Raw genomic sequence first — 22017 nt, forward strand, 5'->3', positions numbered from 1 at the left:
GACGCCAGTCCTGACCTACCTCAGTGCCTGATTGGAGTGAGATGATCAGTCCCTCACCCTGTCTGCCTGACGGGAAGGTAGAAAACCTCTCATGGAAGATAATATATGGATTTTTCATTCACAATGTCTGCCATGTAATAGAAAATTCCTAGATATGCAACATGTCAAGACTATATGATGGATAATATGAGAATAAGAAACATTAGACAATGGATGCAACCTCCCAGGTGATGTAGGCATCAGAATTAACAATAAAGACTATAAAATAATTACTTTGAATATATTCAAGAAAATAAAGAAATGATGGTGAAATAGATAACAGGATAAAGACTTTCACCACAGAAATATACTGGAATATATTTTTAAGAAAAATCAAACAGATACTCTAGAACTGAAGCTTTCAGTTCTGAAAACAGGTGAACAGAGAGCTAATTCGGATCTATTTTTAAGTAAACCTTTTTAGTAATGCTGGATAAAATACAACAACAAAAATAATACAGAGCTAACTATGGAGAGAGAAGTTCCCAGGTGACAATATAAAGAGGTGTCATGTTTGTCAAACCACTGTTCTACCCACGTGTCTCCCCTGATTCCCAGAACTGACAGTGCAGCCCCATTGGGCAGAAATACCACCACTTCACAATGCATACGCAGGGCGCCCGACTGACAGATACAATCAGCGATAGGAGAGGGGACAAAGCTCAGGTTCCTGATCCCTTGTTTCACATACTGTGGGACAAATGATCAATTCAAGGGTAATAAATCAGTAAACAAGTGAATAACATGACTCTCGTTAGTCCCACGAGTGCCTGGAAGAGTGAGCCTGGGCACACTGAGAACCATAACAGCCCATCTACTTAATTGCCATCCTCCCCAGATCTATGTAAGGGTTTCTTCCACCCAGGCAGTGACTCCTGAAGGGCAAGAATCATGTCTGAACACACTCTCAAATCCAGAATAGAACCTGACAACAATTAGGCTCTGGAGTCTGTGTTTAGCGAGTGTGGAATCTCAGTGATTTCAGCTCTTAGACCTTGCCTTCCCATCCCACCCCTCACGATATGGCCCTGATGACCAGCTCTCCCGGGGCTGGGGCCACGGAACCCATTTACAGGACTGGAAGAATCTGATCATGTAAACCACCCCCCAGAATATCATCAAGAGTCACCTGCATTTCAGGGATCAGTAATCCCAGAAGCTTTGCAGTTCAGGCAGCTGAGGGATTTTTATATAAGCTCTGTCTTCTACTGTGACTGCCTGGGTGACATCAGACAAGGAATTCTCAAAAGCTTGAGCTTTTCCTTTCAGGAATAATCTAATTAACAAATCTCATTGACCATTTAACTAATGTGATGTGAAGATCAATGATTTACACAGGAGGACAACATTCACTAGGTCGTGGATTTAGAATCAGAGAAAAATCATTTGAGAAAGATTGACAGAATGTAGCTTTAATGCAAATTTAAGTGTTCTTACCTTTCAGTAAATCATCTTCTTCCCCTACTTATCACTTCACCCAAGTTTAAAAGATGTTTGAGAACAGGGATGAGTGTGCCAGCAATCTGGGACCCAATAACCTAAAATGTCACCTAGGAAAAAGAGGGGAGTAACACATTTTTAAAAAGCATGGTGAGGATGGCGGGGCCATCCCCCAACTCCAGACTAAGAAGCTCTAAGCTAATAGATTTCCTGCCTGCCTGGGGCATCAGCTGATGTGAAAACCCACCCAGAAACCTCACTGTCCAGCAGCTCCTCCGTAACACAGGCTACACTTTCTCAGAATTAAGAATTGGGTCCAGTAACCACTTCGCTGAAGAATAAAGAAAAAGGAGAACAAGAGAGTTCTTCCCCTCCCCAGGGGAGAGCCCAGACCTTGGGCTGCATGCACTGCGCCCACCTCCCAGGAGAAGGATAAACTGGAGAAGGACGTCCTGCGAAACTGGGCAGCAAAGGTTGAGATGGGAACAAATTGACCAGCTGACCAGGGACAGCCCCCTCCCTCGCTGCCTTGGCGGCTGCCTCCGCCCCCTCAGCACATCCTGCCCACCTCCGGTGGCTAAGCTGTCAGGGAAACTGTGCTTTGCGACCTGGGGCAACAGAGGCTGCCCCCAGGCCAAGCTGCGGGGGAGAGGGGAGCTAAACCACCAGCTCCCAAGCGGCAGGCTCCACACCCCCGCCAACACCCCGCCGCCCCCGCACCCTAACGCAACCCCCAGGGCAATATGACCCTGAGAAGGGTGACCTGGGAACGAGGGGCAGCAGAGGCCGCCCCCACGTCAGGCCTCCAGAGAGATGGGAGCTTATCCTCCAGCCCGCCAGGGGCAGCCCCCCTCTCCTCTCCACCCCCTGATCTCACCGCGCCCACCTCCCAGGAGCAACCTGACCGGGTGTGGGGTGTCAGGCGAATCGTGGGCGGGAGAGGCCGTCCCCAGGCCAGGTCAGGGGAGAGGAGAAGTGGCCCCATTAGGCAGCTGCGACGGCCGGCTGCCCCTGCCCCTCGACCTCATCGCGTCCGCCTCCCAGGAGCAAGCTGACCTGGAGACGGGCATCCGGCTTCTTGGGCAGCAGAGGACGCAGCACCCAGGTTTGGCCTGCGGGGAAGAGGGGAGCAAATGGACAGGCTCCGCGCTGCAGGTCCTCTACCCCCGCCGTCGCCACCCCCGCACCTTAAAGGCACCGCCCAGGGCGCCCCTCCCCAGCAGGCTGAATGGGACAGGTGTGTCTGGTGATCTGGGGCAGGAGAGGCCGCTCCCACACCAGGCCATCGGGGAGACGGGAGCCAATCCACCAGCTCCCCAAGGCAGCCCCCTACCCCCGCAGCAGCCACCACTCTTGCCCCCTGACCTCACGGTGGCCTCCTCTGGGGAGCAGGCTGACCTGGAGATGGACGTTCGGCGAACTTGGGACAACAGGGACCGCCCCTAGGGTAAACAATGGGGGAAAATGGGAGCAAGTGGACCGGCTCCATGGGAAAACCTGCCGCTGCTGCCACCACCCCCAAAGTACCACGCCCGCCTCCCGGGGTCAGGCCGACTAGGATACACGTGTCCCGTAACCCAGGGCAACAGAGACCACCCCCAGGACAAGCCGCGGGGAAGATGGGAGCAAATGGGCCCGCTTCCCCGCTGCAGGCCCCCGACCTCCGCCACCCCAGCACCCTGACTACCCTGCCTCCCGCCCCCAGTTGGCTAAGTGGGACAGGGGTGTCCCGGGACCTGGGGCAGCAGAGGCCGCTCCCAGGCCCGGCAGCCGGGACAAGGCAGCTATTCCACCAGGTCGCCAGGGGCAGCCCCGCTCCGCCTCCCTGCCGCTGCCACCGCCCCCTGACCTAACCGCCCCACCTCCCAGGAGCAAGCTTACCTGGAGTCCAACATCTGGCGAATCTCCGGCGGCCAAGGCCCCCCAGGCCAGGCTGCAGGGAAGAGAAGAAATCGACCGGCTTGCCCGGGCAGCCTCCCACCCACCGCCGCCGCCGCCGCCGCCGCCGCCGCCGCCGCCGCCGCCGCCGCCGCCGCCGCCGCCGCCGCCGCCGCCGCCGCCGCCGCCGCCGCCGCCGCCGCCGCCGCCGCCCCCTCCGCCACCCCAGACCATTGCACTAGCCTCCCGGGGTCAGGCTGACTGCGAGGATGTGCACTTGCCTGAGCACCTCCCTGCACCTCTACACTCCCTGCACCTCTGCACCCCTGCCACTCTCTGCACTTCTGCACTGCCTGCACCCCCGCATCCCCTGAACTGCCTGCACCCTCCACAGCCCCTGCACCCCTGCCACCACTTACACCTTTGCACTGCGTACACTCCTGCACCCCTGCTTGTCCCACACACCACCTCTTGGGCCTGTGGCAGAGTCTCTGCTGTTAGACCAATGCACAGGGACTCATATCTTTGCCAGTATATGATGCATCAGTGGACGTCTGGGGTTGGCTGCAGGAAGGTACATGTTCCCGGTCAGTAGCCTGGGCCACTAGGGTGATCTCTGTGAGGTCGCCCAGGACGGGCTCAGAGATGCTGTTCTCTGGGAAGAGAGGAGTTGAAACCGCTCTTGAGGGCAGAGCTGTTCTCACCAGGCCGTCCATGCTTCATGTTTTACACAGGGCTTCACGGAAATGAAATGGACCCTGCCAAGTAAGGCCTGCTGTGCGCCCAGCTCAGTCCTGGGCTCTGAGGCTAACAGACTGGCTCCCACCATCAGGGCCCAGTTTGGGCACCTGAATGGTCCCTTGGAGGCACCCCATCAGTTCTCAAGAAGAAGTCTGGCTGCTTCCACCCCATAGCCCTCCCTCCCACTGTGCTGGCCTCAGGAAGTTTCCTTATTGGGAAGAAGGCAGCCCACCCCCTACCCCACCCCTCACCGTGCTCGCACCCAGGCTGGTGCTCTCTCTGCCCCTCAGAGTCTGGAAAGCCATCCCTCTTCAGTTATGTCCCTTCTGAGATGGACTTGCTTCCACTCAATTCTAGGCGAGGATGCACCATGGAATGCACTGGGTAAGAGAACCAAAATAAATAGCTTCTTCTGTGAGGTTTTCTGTTTATCTGCTGGGGCTGGGCTGTGTGTAGTTTGCTACAGCTATTGGTGTGAGAGGCTAAAGCCACCCGTGTGTCCTTGTTTTCATCTCCCCGCTGTCTTTGGGTTTTCCCTAGACACTCCTGAGACATTTACTTCTTTTAATTTTATTCCTGTCATTACACAGGGGCCCTACTGACATGGAGGTAAGGCGTTGGGGGAGAGGGACAGAGGGGAGCATCTGTAGTCCTGTGATTAGTTCTCATTGAGCCTGTGCCCTGAGCTGTGACCTCCACAAGTCTGTCTCTTTCCCCCAGGCCAATTTGGGTGACACAGAAGGGATTTCCCTTCCCCCAGTTAGGTTAGGCTCTGGTAAAATAATTTCTCATTAAAAACAAACCAAAACAACCCCCCCCCCCACAATGGAACAGAATGTTCTGGGTGTATTTCAATAGAGCTATTTTCTCCTTTCCTGGCAGGAAGCATGAGGGGTTTTTCTGTTATTTTCACTCTGAGAACAGGGCGGGATCCTGAAGGTAAAATGCATGAAAAAGAGGAGGGGGCCCCTCTGACTGGCCCCCTGGAGTTGTCACACTCAAACTTCCCCATGCTGTAACCTCCCGCTGGTCTCAGGGACCTTTTAAATCTGCCTGCCCCTGGCGGTTCTTACAGCAGCGGGCTCTGCCCTGGGAGCTGCTGTAAGAATCTCCGAGGTTTCCGGCTGCCTCTCTGGGTTGGGAGCAGCTTTTCCCCTCAGTTTTCTGGTGGATCTAAGAAGAGAAGTGGGTTTGCAGATCCCTCAGCTCTGGTGTTGTTTTAAGGACAGGAGGAGCAACTTCTGAGCTCCTCACAAGCTGGACCAGAGGCTGGAATCCTCCCCTCCTCTCCCTCCATGCAGACAATCAGTGGCTGTGGTTCTAGCCGAGTTTCTGAAGATGTGGATTTAAACACACACGTCCCAGACCCCACATGAGCACACAGTCCCATAAATCCCCCAAATTTCCACTGGTAACTAAGGAGCCGATGGGGACACGGGCTTCGCGGCTTCAGAGGCCTGGCTGCACGACCTGCTCTGTGGCCTGTCTACATGGTTTTTCTGGGCCTCGTCTGAAGTGGCTTTCTTACCATACCTGGTATGTGGGAAACAAAATAAGCACTACAACCTCCACTTTTGCTCCCTCCAGGGCCTTCCAACATAAAAAGTGATAACTGACCTCAGACGGCCTAGTCACCACAATGAAGTCCGACCAGCCCGGCTCTCCTGAGTGATGGGCACTGACTTGCACGTTAACTCGGATCAGTAGGAGAACCGCCTTCCTCTAACTGGGCATCTCCCCACACCGGACACGCCCTCAGCTGAGACGGGCCAACTCTCCCATTGAGGTGTGTGCTGGTGGCTTCAGTGTGACCTGGCCCTGCCGGGACGTGAACCTGCAGTGAGTGAGGTGGAGGGTCAGGAGGAGGGGGGTCCCTGCTGGGGCGGCAGGGGGCCCGGTAGCACCCAGCCCGGCCTGGTGCCTGGGGCTCCCCAACATCTCCTACGGCCCCCGGGTCGGCTCTGGTCCGGGGCACTCCACGAACCCTCCGAGTATATTTTCATTAAGTCCCTTTTTTGCTTTTATCAGCTGGATGCGGCTTCTGCTGCTTCTTCAGTGAAACAGTGCATTGGGAAACCAGACTATTTCTAAGGCCGGTAAAATACGAACCTCGGTCAGCTCGCCGGGCAGACCGCGCAGCACAAAGGCCTGCACAGGGCTGTGCAAATGCCTTACGTGAAGGGTCCTCATCATCTGCCTTCAGAGATACAGAAGATGGTGGTTCAGGTAAAACCTCAGGGAGGGATTGAGGAATCCAAAGCTGGATGGTTTCAAAGGCTAACTGGTCAGACCAGACCCCTGAGCTGTGGTCAGAAGCCTGGCTCAATGTTATGCAGACTCAGCGCCCTAAGTGCCGGGTGGGAACGGTGCTGTCCCCTTCTCAGACTCTCATTGGGGAGTCACTGTAGCCCTTTAAACACAGCAAGGAATCCAGCCCCCTTAGCCCCCACCCTGAGCATTCCATGACACAGATCCTGGGAGTGTTTAATTTTCATCTTTGTTTAGAAGGATGAAGGTGGGGCAAGAGGAGACATAAATTCACATTTACTGACACCAAGTCACAGCCAGTACCTCCTCCTCGGAGAGCTATGTGCTCCCACAGTGGTGGGTGGGGGGCTGTGCAGACCCCCTCTGCTGGTCCCAGTGGGTGTCGCTCCTCTGGCTACAACTGATGGGTTGGACAACAGATCCAGAGGGAAATAGAGGGTCTTTCTCGGGAATTTGGAACTGACACACAGAAACCAAGTTCACTCATCTGGGGGCTAGGGTGAAAATCAAATGAAACCAGAGCAGGAGAGAAAGTTACAAGTGAAAGATAGAGACAGAGAGACTGAGCTCGTGAGAGCAAATAGTGGGAAGGAAGGAAAACAATCAGGGGACAGAGGAATTCCAGCTCCTGAATCTCTAGTCTGTCCCAGCCCATCTACACCCACGCGGGATGGTGAACACCATTCCAGTTTTGCAGATTAGGAAACAGGCTGAAGTAGGTGGGGGCTGGTTTTGGGTGCACAGTTAATTTAACTGCCCCTGGACCCCTCACTTCCCACTGCCTGAAGGCACCGTAATCCTCACTGGGGACCCTGCTGTGCTGACAGCCCAGCACCCTGATCAAAGGGCCTCTGCAGGAGTGGGAACCCCTCTGAGTGTGGAGAGTTCCCTGCACCGAGATGCCATGCATCAGCCAGCTCCCACTCACCCTAGGTTAAAGTCTCCCCAGCTGTGCGGTCTTCCGACCCGCTTCCCTCCCTGCCAAGCACCCTCGGCCCCACCACCCAGTGTACTGGTCCCCAGCTAGCATGCTTCCCACATTGGGCAGAATCCCTGACTGCTGACTTTCAGTGTCCCCTGGACCTGCCATTGGTGGTGGAACGTCAGGCGCTAGACAGACACTTGCAGGCTGAATGAGGGTGTGGAAGAACAGAGGCTAGACTCTGCCTTGGCCTCTCTGGGTTGTGTGGAAGGGCTGGAGAACCAGGGCCATCAAAGGTGGGGGCAGCAACAGTCAGGGACCCCCATCCCCACCAGGAGAGAGACGGTGGAGAAGAGCCATCCCTGCATCAGAGGCTGCCCTGGAGGTGAGGAGTTGTCCCTGCTCAGGAGCACCCCATGAAGGATGATCAGAGGACTCGGAGACTCTCCCAGGCTTCCTCACAGGGCCCCACTGACGCAGCCCCACAAACCCAGCCCCAATGACACAGGCCCACCAGCACTGACGACCTCAGCACAATTTCTGGCCAAACAGGCTGGGAAGTAGGCCACCCTGACCCAGGAACAGCTCTGAAGAATAAACCACACACATCCCTGGCACTCTGGAAGACTGTGTGCTCGCCCAAGGCTGTGCCTCGCAGGAGAGATGGGTGCGTGGGTGGTCTTTGTCTGACATGGGACAAAATACATGTAAACTGGGACAGCAGCCTCCATGTCACACAAACATCCAGAGGTAAAGGGCAAAAATCTAACAGGCCACTGGGCCTTAAGCACAACCTTTGAGTGACAAGTGGCTTATGCTGGCCCAAGGTGACCCCTAGGTAGCCAGGCTAAAAGGTGAAACCAGGAAAAAGAAGACTGAGCAGGGACATCAGGGAAAATAGAAGTCACAGAGTTAGTTCAGCCAACTCACTAGAAAAATAAATTAATAGACACACAGACAAACCAGGGATGAGTGGGGGCGGGCAGGGGATTAGAATTGACAGTTGCTACATCAAAATATATCTATATGCAAATAATAAAGATGTTACAAATGCACGCAGTTTACAGTAAACTTTTGAAAACCGGAAAAAAAAAAAAAAAGAATTGAGAGTTGCTACCACATGATATTTAAATGTCCAGCTTTAAACAAGAAAATGTGAAGACATGTGATGAAGCAGAAAAGTGTGGTCCACACACAAGAAAGAAGGCAAAGAAAAGGCTTTGGAAGGGACTGGGATGTCAGCCTTAGCACACAAAGACTTCAAAGAAGCCACCATAAATATGTTCAATGAACTGAACGAGGCCACGTCTGAAGGATTAGAGGAAGTGTCTCATCAAATAGAGAATATCAATCAAGAGATAGAAATCATGAAAATAGAAATTGTCGAGTTAAAAGTTACAAAATTGAAGTGAAAATTGACTAGATGGGTCCAAGAGTAGAAGCAGGATCGTGGAGGGCTCAGAGGACGTGAAGGTAGAGAGAGACAATGTGAACTGAAGCTCAGAGATAGAAAAAGGGGAAGGAACAGAGACTTAGCAAAACGTGGGGAACAGTCATCACACAGACAAACATGTACTGGTGTCACCTGGATAGAAGAGAGAAAAGGGGAAGAAAACATTTTATACATAATGACTGAAAACTTCCCAAATGTGATGAAAAAGATTAATCTACACCTCCAAGAAGCTGAAGGGACAGAGGTAGGATAAAAACAATGAGACTGCTAGCACATGTCATGTTCAATTATTGAAAGCCAAAGAAAGAGAATTATCTTTGTTTTTTAATTTTTATCTTTTACTGAGTTAGAGTCAGTTTACAGTTTTGTGTTGATTTTTTGTGTACAGCACAATGTTTCAGTCATACATGTACATACATATATTCTTTTTCATATTCTATTTCACCATAAGTTACTACAAGATGTTGAAAATAGTTCCCTGTGTTATACAGTATAAACTAGTTGTTTATCTATTTTATATACAGTAGTCAGTATCTGCAAATCTCGAACTCCCAACTGATCCCTTCCTTCTTCCTCCCTGGTAACCGTAAGTTTGTTTTTATGTTTGTGAATCTGTTTCTGTTTGTAAATAAGTTCATTTGTCTTTTTCTTTATCTTTTTCTTTTTGTTTTAGATTGCACATATAACTGATACCATATGGTTTCTTTCTTTCTCTTTCTAGCTTACTTCACTTAGAATGAAATTCTCCAAGTCCACTCATGTTGCTGTCATTGGCATTATTTTATTCTTTTTATGGCTGAGTAGTATTCCATTGTATAAATATAACACTGCTTCTTTATCCAGTCATCTGTTGATGGACATTTTGATTGTTTCAATGTCTTGGCTATTGTAAACGGTGCTGCTGTGAACATCAGGGTGCAGATGTCTTTTTGAATTAAGGTTCCCTCTGGATATATGCCCAGGAGTGGGATTATTGCATTTTTGGCAAGTCTAGTTTTAGTCTTTTGAGGAATCTCCATACTGTTTTCATAATGGCTGCACCAAACTGCATTCCCACCAGCAGTGTAGGAGGGTTATCAAGACAGCATGGTATTGGTACAAAAACAAACATATGGACCAGTGGAACAGAATAGAGAGCCCAGAAATGAACCCACAAACTTTTGCTCAACTAATCTTCATCAAAGTAGGCAAGAATATACAATGGAAAAAAGACAGCTTCTTCAGCAAATGGTGTTGGTGAAATTGGACAGCAGCATGAAAATCAATGAAGCTAGAACACTCCCTTACACCATAAAAATAAATAACAAACAAACAAACAAACATGCAAACTCAAAATGGATCAAAGTCTGAAACATAAGACAAGATGTAATAAACATCCTAGAAGAAAACCTAGTAAAAGCATTATCTGAAATACATCTCAAAATTGTTCTCCTAGGCCAGTCTATCCAAGCAATAGAAATAAAAGCAAGAATAAACAAATGGGACCTAGGTAAACTTACAAGCTTTTGCACAGAACGGAAACCATAAGCAAAACAAAACAACCACCTACGGAATGGAGAAAATTTTTGCAAAAGATGAAACTGAAAAAGGCTTGATCTCCAGAATATATAAACAGCACATATGACTTAATATGAAAAAAGCAAACAACTGAATCTAAAAATGGGCAGAAGACCTAAACAAGCAATTCTCCAATGAAGAAATATGAATGATCAATAGGCACATGAAAAAATGCTGAAAATCACTAGTTATCAGAGAAATGCAAATCAAAACTACAATGAGGTATCACCTCACACCAGTCAGTATGGCCATCATTCAAAAGTCCACAAATCACAAATGCGAGAGATGCTGTGGAGAAAAGGGAACCCTCTTACAGTTCTGGTGAGAATACAATTTGATGAAGGTACTGTGGAAAATGATATGGATATTTCTGAAAAGACAAGGTATAGACTTAACATATGACCCAGTAATTATGCTGCTGAGCATATATCCAGAAGGAACCCAATGTGAAAAATACACTCGCACCTCAATATTCATGGCAGCAGTCTTTATAATATCTAAGACATGGAAACAGCCTAAATGTCCATTGAAAGATGACTGGACAAAGAAGATGTGGTATATTTATACAACGGAATACTATTCAGACATGGGAAGTGACAACATAATGCCATTTGCAGCAACATGGATATTCCTGGAGAATGTCATTCTAAGTGAAGTAAGCCAGAAAGAGAAAGAAAGATAGCATATATTGCTCATATGTATATATAAACCTAAATATAAAACAGATACAGATTACAGACATAGAATACAAACTTGTGTTTGCCAGGGAGGAGGGGAGTGGGAAGGGACACTTGGGGAGTTCAAAATTTGTAGATACTGACAGATATATATAGAATAGATAAACAAGTTTATACTGCATGTCACAGGGAAATATATACAAGTTCTTGTGGTAGCTCATGGTAGAAAAGGATGTGACAATGAGTATGTGTATGACTGAAAAATTGTGCTCTACACTGGAAATTGATGCAGCACTGTAAACACACTATAACTCAATAAAATAAAATAAAATGAAGTAAAATAAAGTAAAGGACAATAAAATAAACAGAATATTAAAGAAAAAAAGAAAAAAAAAGTGTCCTGCGGTCTCCTCCTCCTCCCAGTGTCAGAACCCTTGGCTAGGGAGCCTGATGCTGGCCTTATCATTCTCACTCCTGTGGGAGGTTCATTGTGACTTATTCTTCACCTTGTGAGTTGCCCACAGTGGAGGGTATGGGGCCCAACTCTATCATGAGAATGCCTCTCCTACCATCCTGCTGTGGCTCCGTCTCTATGTTTCCACTGAAGATCTTGTTTTGCTAGGATCCAATCTTTTTTTGATGCTTGTTTAGCAGTCAGTTGTGGTTTCACTGTAGTCATGAGGAGAGGCAAGTTGTGGAAACCTATAAGCTGGTTTTCAGCAGAGTCACTGCAGGCCAGAAGGAACAGCTGTGATATATTTAAAGTACTCAAAGGAAAAAAGCCTAGAATCTAGGCCACCTACTCAGCAAAGTTATTAATCAAAATTGAAAGAGAATTAAAAATCATCTCAGATGAGCAAAAACTAAGAGTAGTTCATCAATCCTAAACTGACCTTACAAGAAGTATTAAAAGGTTTTCTTCATGTGAAAAAGAACAAGAAATCAGAACTTAGGTGAAGGGGGAAATCCCACTTTAAAGGCAAAAATGGAGCAATGGCTGTGAATCAAACACTTAAAGAAGCTACTACAAAGACTAAAAGACAAAATTTGTAAAAGCTATACTTACAATAAACACCTATAGGACACATATGGAGATGTAAAAAATAAAATAAAAAAAGGAGTGGTGGAGAGGGAATAAAGCAGTAGATCTTTTAGAACTTATATAACCTTAAATGACAATCAGTTTAAAACAATTAGATACTGTAACAAAGCAACTTATATGAACCTCATGGTAACCATAAATCAAAAACCTACATTAGATATGCAAAAACAAGTGAGAAGCACAAATGTAACAATAAAGAAAATCAACTACCCATAAGGGAGGGGTACGAAAGATGGACAGAGAAGAACTACAAAAACATGCAGCAAGGTGGCAGGATACAACATTAACATGCACAGATCAGTTGCATTTTTTACACTAACAATGAAGTAGTAAGAAAAGAAAGTAAAGAAACAATCCCTTTTAAAATCACAACCAATAAACAAAAAATTACTAAGGAATAAATCTCACCAAGCAGGTGAAAGACTTATCCATGGAGAACTACAAAACACTGATTAAAGAAATTAAAGATGACTTAAAGAAATGGAAAAAATCCTATGCTCTTGGATTGGAAGAATCAATATTGTTAAAATGGCTGTACTGTTCAAGGCATTGGACAGATTTAATGTGATCCATATCAAGTTACCCAGGACATTATTCACAGAACTAGAACAAATAATCCTAAAATTCCTATGGACTCATAAAGATTCAAAATTGCCAAAGCAATACTGAAGAAAAAGAATAAAGCTGGAGGAATGACCTTCCCAAACTTCAGACTACTTTACAGAGATACAGTAATCAAAACAGTGTGGTACTGGCATGAAAACAGACATTTAGATCAATGGAACAGAGAACAGAGCCCAGAAATAAACACACACCTACAGTAAATTAGTCTTCAGCACAGGAGGCAAGCACACACACTGCAGTAAAGACAGGCTCTTCTGCAAATGGTATAGGGAAAACTGGACAGCTGCATGCAAATCAAAGAGGTAAGGACACTCCCCCACACCACACACAAAAGCAAATTCAAAATGGCTTAAAGACTTAAATATAAGACAAGACACTACAAGCCTCTTTGAAGAAAACATAAGCAAACCATTCTTTCACATAGTTCTCAGCAATGTTCTCCTAGGGCAGTCTACCCAAGCAACGCAAATAAAATCAAAAATAAACAAACAAACGGAACCCAACTGAACTTACAGGCTTTGACACAGCAAATGAAACCTCAAGCGAACAAAACGACAACCTACGGAATGGGACAAAATATCTGTCAATGATGCGACCGACAAACGCTTAATTTCCTGAGTATATATATACACAGCTCACAGAACTTCATAGCACAAAACAAGCAACGCAATCCAAAAATGGGCAGAAGACCTAAACAAGCATTTCTCCAATTAAGACAAACATATGGCCGATGGGCACAAGGAAAAATGCCCAATACTACTAATTATCAGAGAAATGCAAATCAACACTACAATGAGGTATCACCTCACAGCAGTCAGAATGGCCATCATGAATGTGAAATGCTGGAGAGGTTGTGGAGAAAAAGGAAGCCTTCTACAATGTTGCTGGGAAATGTAGTTTGGTGTAGCAATTGTGGAAAACAGTATGGAAACGCCTCAGAAAACTAAAAATAGACTTACCCTATGAATCAGCAATCCCACTTCAGATATATATCCGGAGGGAACTCCAATGAGAAAAGGGACCTGCACCCTAATATTCACAGCACCGCTATATACAACAGCCAAGACGTGGACGCAAATTTTAAGGTAGCAACAGATGACAGGATAAAGAAATTGTGGTATATTTATACACTGGAATACTACTCGGCCATTTAAAAAGAATGAAATAATGCTATTTGCTGCAATAGCAGTGGATGGAGCCAGAGAACATCATTCTAAATGAAGCAGGCCAAAAAGGGAAAGAATAACGCAACATAATATCATGTGGAATCTTAAAGAAAAAGAAAAAGTAAATAAGGACACGATGAACTCATCTATAGTACAGAAACAGACTCGTACACATACTAAACAATCTTATGGTTACCAGGGAAAGGGGGTGGGAAGGGATAAATTTGGGAGTTTGAGACTTATAAGTGTTAGCCACTCTATATGAAAATAGATTTTTTAAAAAACAGTTTCTTCTGTATAGCACAGAAACTTATGTTCCATACTTGGTAATAAGCTATACTGGAAAAGCCACTACAGCCACCACCTGAGGAAGCAAGAGAAAAAAGGAGAGTGAGTTACCCTGGGCTAGAGCCTGGTCCTCCACAAGTCTTTGCCCGCCATCGACACTGCCCCCGACCGTACTGAGCCCTCCTCCCAGGAGCAGGCTGACATGAAGACATGTGTCCTGAGAACCTGGCGCGGAACAGGCTGCCCCGAGGACAGGCCCTGGAGGAGATGGGAGCAAGTCCACCTACTCCCCCTGAGGACAGGCACCCCTCCTCTCAGCCGCCGCCCACTGACTGCACCGCACCAGCCTCCAGGGAGCAGGCCACGGTCTGAGGGCCGATTGGAGATGTTCCGGGGCCACACCCGCTTTCCCAAACCCGGGAATAAGAGTCATGGCAGACGCGGGGTTCAGGGACTACTAAGGAGAGGGGACAGCACCACGAACCAGGCGGCGGCCTCAGACCCTCCTCAGGGTCCTAATGGGCCTCGTGGCCCGGGACTCAACTAAGCACCGCTACCCACGCGCCTCCCCAGCTGCGCAGCTCAGGCCGCACTCGCCGCCTCCGTGTCCCATCCAGCGCGCCTTCACCTCCCAGGCGGCGGCAGAGGAGGAGACTGTAAGCGTCGGCCCAGACTCCAGGCCGCGCTCCTTTTCAGGGAGCTGCTCCAGGAACACCCGGCTCCCACCTGGCTGCCACACTCTCTGCGCGGGTTCCGCTGTCCGCGCGTCTGTGCGTTTGCGCATGCGCGCCCTCCCCCACCCCGCCCCGCCGGCATCCGGGACTTTTGCCTGGAGCTCCTGCTGTACCGGAAGTGGCGCCTGGGGCCAGAAGGACCTGGGTGGGGCCCTGCGGTGGGGCGGTGGGCTGGGACCCCACCCTTCTGCAGGCCCACTCTCCTGCGGGCCTACCCTCCTGCCCGCCACACCGCTGCCCGCCATTACCCAGATCTCCATCCCCAGTGCCCCCATACCGCCACCAATGGGGTCCTGCCGCTCAAAACCACAACCGCCCTGGGCCGGGCCACAGCCCCAGCCCCACTCCCCTTGCTAGCCTCTCCCTTCCCGATACTATCCTCCCATCCTGCACAGGCCCAGTCTCCCACCAGACCCCGAAGATGGGGCTCCTTCTCCTCACACCGAGGTCCCTGCCACATACTCCATCCTGCTAGGTCCTAACTTATGGCCCCTACACCCCAACTTCACCCCTCATGCCTCACCACAGGACCTCCAACATCCCGAAGTGGTCCCCCTCACCCCTCAATTGGGTCAGTTCCTTCTGAGCAGCCCGTCACCTCTCAGCCTGTATCCCCTTCACCGCGGGTTCCCCCCTCACTCCTAGTGCATCCCTACCTGGAGATGAATCTCTCACCACTCACCCCGTGGTTGGGGTTTGGTAGTCCGGACTCCAGTCCCCATGGTGACTGCCACCAGCGAGGGTTCTGGCCTAGTGTGCACCTGCATAGCTAGTGTCTGAGGCTACAGGGCAAGGCGGGCCGAGCTGGAGGCAGATACAATTCCCGCCCTGGTGTCCTGAACCCTGCGCACTGTGCCTCATCTGAGTCTGAGTGTCAGGGTGATCTCTGGCTGCCAGCAACTCGCCTGTGGACCTGGGGTGGTTGATGGTCCTGATGGTGATCCAGACCCCTAGGGCAGAAACACTGGGAATGTGGACCTGCAGGGATTGGGGAGGTTGGAGGGTGCAGCTAAGCCCAGAGATGGAGAGCAGGCAGTTGGCTGTGTGCACAGGGCTGTGTGCATGGCGTGGGCTCAGCCCATGTGGGTGCAGAGACCTTGTTCATTCACACTGGGCCAAAGGGAAGAGGGATGGGAGCTTTTAAAGTGTTCATGTTAGGAAGCCAAGGCTGGAGAACAAAGCAGGCATCTTCGATGGCCAGGCCACCATGGAACCCGCCATGTTGCTGGTCCCTTGCATGAGGGGAAACTGACCGTTGACTGGCCTATGAGATGTCTCTTGCCATGGTATGGTTTACAGGCAATTGAAGGGACTTTCACTCCAATTTTAATCACCAATAATTGTTACTTTCTCTGCAGGAGATCAAGTCCACATACATGGTGAACCTGGAAGGACTCCTGCCTGAACTCCAGCCTGGGGCAGAGGAAGACCCACCTGTAAACATCCTCTTACCTCTCAACAAAAGGCACTGTAATAAAAAAGAACAGATCTGAATCCATATTAGGTCTGTTCCTTTTCCTTTAAACCTGTCTTCTGTTATCTAGGCTTATTCTTGCTTGATCTGCACCTTTTGTAAAATAATGTTGCCTTTAGCCTGAAATATGAATGAAAGCCTAGTCTCAAGGCTCTGACCTTTAAGGATATTAACACATTTGCCCTCCTATAAAGGTAACAATTTGCAGGATAGAACATAACCTTTGCTTTCTTCGAGGTTTTACAGGGATACCATGATCCGACCCACGTGGACAGCTGCAAAGGATTCCAAGAACAAAGAAATCCTACGCCAAGAAGATTGCAGCAACTAACCACAGCCCCTCCCCTTTTCAATAGAAAAGGAACCTGAAGTCTGACATGGGGAAGATGGTTCTCCAGGACGTAGTCTACCATTTTCTTGGTCTATAGCTGTCCACGTGGGTCAGGTCATGCCGCCATTGCAAAACATCTAACAAAACAAGTTATTTTCTATTTGGCAACTTATTGTCTTTATATCAGTGCAAAAGTGTTAATATGCTTAAAGGTCAGAGCCTTGAGAACAATCTCTTTCATTTACCAGAGAGGCTAAAGGCAACAATGTTTTACAAAAGGTGCAGAGCCAGCAAGACTGAGCCTAGAAGACAGGGTACAGGGTTAAAGACAAAAGAACAGATCTAATATGGAGTCAGGTTTGTTCTTTTCTATTAGAGTAACATCTAGTTATATGTTTTAAGTTTACAAGAATAAAGTTTAGCCTTTTCCCATTTAAAATTCTGCAATTCAGGAGCATTAAGTGCACTCATAATGCTGTGAGACCAACACCACTGTTTGGTTTCAGACTATTTCCTTCCTTAAAGTAAAAACTTGTATTCAAAGCACAGCCCACATCCTCCCTCCCCCAGCCCATGAAAAACCCCAATCCCCTTTCTCTTTCTGTGTCTTTACCTATCCTAGAGGTTCCCTGTTAATGAAGTCATATAAAAGGTGGCTTTTTGTGTGTGCCCACATACCTTAAGAGGGGACTGGTGATTTTTTTGTGTGTGTTTACATGAATTAGCATGTTTGTATTTTGAAAGGAAAACCCACATGAATTAAAGATGGTATGTACAAAATAAAGCCCTTTTAACAACTCTGTGCATCATCTGGGGGTAGGCACTGCTGTTCTAATTATGAAACCAGAGCCAAAAGGGAGATGCTTAGGTCTTCCTGTGGCAAAACAAATCAAACAAAACCAAAAAACAAACAAAGGCCAAGAAAGACAGCTGGAAAGCCAAACCACAACGTGGAAAAAGCTTTCCTCATGACCCAAGGTCAGAGAAAGATTTCATATCCCTGTGGACCAAAAACCTCATGAAACCCAGTGTTCTAAAAAGAAACAGAACACACACAGGCAGTTCCAATAAGAGGCAGTGAAGGTGGCCAGTGTGCTCGAGATGCTTAACATCTCAGGTGAGGACACAGGCAGACGGACACACTGTGGAGGCAGCACTGGTCACCATCGCACTGGCAGGCCTTTAGCCTGGTGACAACGTGAGGAGGCAGAGGCCCCAGCAGGTCCCCTGGAGGGAAGAGGGAACAGACGCTCCTCTTTGGGGGAACAGTGTGCAGGACGCATCAAAGGGCCACAGGTGCATCCCTTCCCCAGCGGTACTGATCCTTAGAGCTGATCCCACCAAAGTGTTTGCACAACTTTCAAAGATTTTTTTTTCTTCAATAACATGAATACCACATAATATGTCATCAAGGCATTTTCAGAAGTGATCTGCCCTGGGTCCTAACAATACACACACATGAATACACACATATACACGTAAACATATGCACACATACATGCAGGAAAGAGACAGACAGGCTGAAACACAGAGAGGTAGAGGGAGAGAGAGAAACAGAGAGAGAGACAAAACAGACAGAGAAGAACTGAGAGACAGAGAAAGAATGAACACTGGAGCTGGGAATGTGTGGAAGTCATGCACGTTTTCACAAGTCAGTCTACATGTCAGAACCTGGTCCCAATGTCCATCCACCCTGCAGGGGAAGGTTTGGGGATCACACAAGGACGTGTGACCAGAAGGCAAACAAGCAGGAAGACACTGAGGGGCAGCTCACCCTAGAGGCCCAGATGAGACTCTGAACCTGAATCTGAACATGACAGAATGACTTAGGAGGTTGTATGCCAGAGTGGACAATTTCAGAATTGTATTTAATTTCAACCTGGGGACAGGGAGCTGGGAAGCAGGCGGCAAGAAGGGTGACTTTCCCCATTCCCCAGGGCAGACCCCAGCCAGTGTAGGGTGTGCTCTGTTCTCTGCCAGCCCTGTGTGGTGTCCTTCCTTTGCTAGGTCTGTGAATGAGCTCCCTGTGATGCCAGCCCATTGGGATGACATATGCAGTGGACATTTAAGGGTCTATAGACTGGATGGCTTCCCTAGGAAGCAGGGGCCAGAATGATGCCCTCTATGCTGACGAGGGATTGGGGAGACACTGAAAGGCACGTGGCTTGTCCAGGGTGACAGCACTGCTGAGGGGGGAGCCGGGTCTGACCCCAGCTGTGTCCTCAGAGGTGTGTCCAGAGCTGGTGTCCCTGGCTGCATCCAGGCCTCCCCAGGGCTATGGGCTGAGCTGAGTTGGTGTCACTGTGTGTGGACATGGCATGGGGTGGGAAGTGAGCCATCGGCAGCCCGGAAATGCCCTTGGGGAGCTTTGTGTCAGGAGGAAGCTTGGGGAAGGGGACCCCAGGAAGTGACCTCACAATAGAGCTCAACAGAACCTGGAACCTAGTTCCAAGTTCCAAGACTTTGTAGAGGAGCCCCCTACTCAGCTCACTTGGGTGGTAAACTCAGCACAACTCAGAGATGTTCTGCTGCATCCCAACACCCGAGGCGCGGCCTGTGGAAAGCCCGCAGCGAGGGACTGTATCATCGGTGCTGACACTGGGTGAATCCTCACCCAGGGCGCCTCTGGCCTTTTGGCCAGAGGGACCCAAAGGTAAAACAGGGAGCCCCAGGGCAGGCTTACCGAGGCTGTGCGACCACTCAGATCCCACCTGGGTAGCCCCACAGCCCTTTCCTGGCTGGTGCAGATGGGGCCGTCATGTTGGGGTGGGAGGGTCCTGCCTCAAGCGAGAGCAGGCTGAGGATGAGTCAGAGGCCTGTGGGGCCAGTCACGTCCACAACCCGGGTCCAAGATGGCTGGCTGGGATGTGGAGAGCCAGGGCAGGGCCCTGATGCCCGAGGTGGAGCCCATGCCCTCTGGGTGTGTCTCTTCCCTCCCGGGTGACTGTCTGAGCTGACCAAGGTCCCAGTCTGATGTGGCAGCAGAGGGTCGAGTGGGTAAAAGCAGGGTGGTCCGGGGCGGGCAGGGCTCTGAGATCTCTGGGCCAGGGTGGCTGCTGGTCACTGTCATTGCAGAGCCAGACACCACAGCAGCTGGTGGACAAGGACACCCATTCCACATCCCCGAGTGAAGGGCTGGTGCGCCACACTTCTGAGAGCCAGCACAGGCTCCGGGTGGATCTGGACATGGAGGTGTCCCCACTACCACGGCCCATAGGTGAACAGGGCAGGCCTCCTGCCCAGACACCACCCGGGCCTCTCACCAGGGTCCTGCCCGGGGCTGACGGGCAGCTCAGCACACCCGGCTCCGACCTGGAGCACCGTGCCCTCCTGCGTATGGGTCTGGTGGAGGACCAGGAACCCACTGAGGCCAAGCCCGAAAGTGAGAAGGGCTGGGCTGGGTGCATGTGTGTAGGTGAGGGAGGGCCGAGGGCTGGGCCACACAGGGAGGCATCCCCAGAGGCTGCTGTTGGTACCAGAGCAAACACTGGCCTCAGACCACCTGTCTGGAAGAATTCAGTCATAGAACACATCCTGTGGGCACTTCCTGTTTGGGACGTGTCTGAAAAGCTCTGGGAAGATTTTTGTTCCTGAAAAGGCACATGGAAAAGGTGGTACGTGGGTAAATTGTTCCTCTCTCACAGCATGAGCACTCCCACAAGACTCAAAGCTCTCTCCAAGTCCAACAGTTACAGATCGAGAGCAGGCGGGGCAGGGGAAGATGCCAGAGACCAAAAAAAGTACTATCTTGACCCAACAGGAGACCCAAAGCTCCGTCTTGCAGCCCCTCCCGAACCTACATCTGGACCGCTGGGCAATGGAGAACCAGTTCAGGCATCACCACCCCCTGGGGCTGAGCCCCCTCTGCGCCCACCCACACCTTCTCCAAATTCCCACTGTCAATCCCCTCCCCACCTGAAATTGATTTCCCTTCCCCTAGAGTTTTTTCATTTGGTTTCTCTTTAGTTTCCTTTGTTTCTCTCACATCCTCTATGATATCCTTTATTTTTATGTTTTTAGTTCCTTGCAATAAAATATAGACTTTTTCCCGTTTGAATTGTGCAGTTCAGGAACATTAGGTGAATTCACAATGCTGTGCAACCATCACTACTATCTAGTTTCTCACTATTTCTTTCCTCAAAGTAAAATCCTGGATCCAAAGCACACACTCCACTTCCTCCCTCCCCCAGACCCTGACAACCACGAGTCCTCTTCCTCTCTGGGTGTCTTTACGTCTCCTGGATGTTCCCTATGAATGAAACCATATGAAAGGTGGCTTTTTCTGCCTGCCCTCATGGTTTAAGTGGGGGCTGGTGAATTTATTTGTCTTCACTTGAAATAGCATTTTCCACTTTTCACTTTGCCTCCCCCCCCGGGAGCTTCCTAAGAACATACCCCAAACAGGCTCGCACACAAATTTTTGTCTGAGGATCTGCTTCCTGGGTAGCTCAGCCTGAGACAATCCCTACAGATCTTATCACAGCACTCAAGTATTAACGCTGGCGTTTTGCTTTCTTCTTTATATATGATCTCATCAATGAAGTCACAAGTTATTTTAGGGAAGGAACTACACTTATTGCATCATCAGTTTTCCTCATCGTGTCCTGAGAAGCACAGAGTTTTATGTAGGACAGGGAGTGTGAGTCAACTTTTCAGTGCCAAAGTTTTCCATTATGTTGCAAGTTTTCATTTCTACCACCTGGAGTTTAGGAAACTCACCAGTTTACTGAAATGCATGTAAAATATGTAAATACTATTCATATAAGTTATGTCATTATTGGAGCCCAAGCTCCTGGTTTTGGATGTGCATCATTTTTGTACATATCCACCAAAGGGGAGGGCAGCTGGGAGAAGACAGCCTATACTTTCAGGGGTCAATGACTGAACATAACATGCAGGCTTAGCCTTTTGAAGTGGAAGATTGAAGGGTATCTGGCTGTTATTTATAGCAGTTCACAATGTCACTGAGTCAGAGGGACCATGGGACCATCTGGTATCTGACCTTCTATCCAGTTGGCAATTTGCAAGGAGGTCAAGATATTCTTAACATTTCAAGTAAGAACTTGAAAACACCTTGGTAAACCAGATGAAGAAATAACCAACTGGAAAAGGGTCTCCCAGCAGATTCTATGCCCATTTTCCTGGATCCTCTGTGTGTTAAGGTCTTTGTGCTTTGGAGATGGATGACCTGGGCCCCACCTCCATCATCGGTAATTAGTATTAGAAAAGTCACTCCTCTTCCAACCTCAGCTTCCTCATTTGTCCAATAGGGAAACAGTAAAGGCACCAACTTCATAAAGGGCTTGTGAGGGTTAAAGTAAAT

The 22017-nt window shown here is 49.1% G+C and overlaps 1 protein-coding gene and 2 long non-coding RNA genes across 44 annotated transcripts in view; 1 reads left to right on the forward strand and 2 right to left on the reverse strand.

Moving 5' to 3' along the window:
• Positions 1-5480, reverse strand: part of LOC116660826 — a 21071-nt gene extending 15591 nt beyond the window's left edge. Inside the window, exon 1 of the long non-coding RNA XR_004316475.1 lies at positions 5471-5480. This is a non-coding gene — a long non-coding RNA (uncharacterized LOC116660826). The remainder of the gene's footprint in view (positions 1-5470) is intronic.
• LOC116660823 (leucine-rich repeat and calponin homology domain-containing protein 2-like) overlaps positions 1-5833 on the reverse strand; it is a 27700-nt gene extending 21867 nt beyond the window's left edge. For 11 of the 40 annotated variants that reach the window (XM_032471137.1, XM_032471136.1, XM_032471139.1 and 8 more), the window contains exons 1-5: positions 3361-3767; positions 2845-2921; positions 2536-2590; positions 1873-1939; positions 1477-1589 (exon numbers count right to left, since the gene is read on the reverse strand). In XM_032471137.1, coding sequence (XP_032327028.1) covers positions 1513-1589; positions 1873-1939; positions 2536-2590; positions 2845-2921; positions 3361-3591 — 507 coding nt within the window. In that variant the 5' untranslated portion in view covers positions 3592-3767 and the 3' untranslated portion in view covers positions 1477-1512. The other 29 variants (XM_032471158.1, XM_032471159.1, XM_032471157.1 and 26 more) reach the window with 13 other exon arrangements.
• Positions 4354-16698, forward strand: LOC116660825. 3 transcript variants are annotated; one of them, XR_004316473.1, is made up of 4 exons: positions 4354-4482; positions 5686-5884; positions 6127-6324; positions 16248-16698. It is a non-coding gene; the product is annotated as an uncharacterized LOC116660825 (long non-coding RNA). The 3 variants fall into 3 exon arrangements; XR_004316472.1 differs by having other exon boundaries at positions 5686-6324; XR_004316474.1 differs by lacking the exon at positions 16248-16698 and adding an exon at positions 7624-9012 and having other exon boundaries at positions 5686-6324.
• Positions 16699-22017: the final 5319 nt, after the last annotated feature.

This window comes from Camelus ferus, chromosome 31 (assembly GCF_009834535.1).
Source record: "Camelus ferus isolate YT-003-E chromosome 31, BCGSAC_Cfer_1.0, whole genome shotgun sequence".
Lineage (NCBI taxonomy): Eukaryota > Metazoa > Chordata > Mammalia > Artiodactyla > Camelidae > Camelus > Camelus ferus.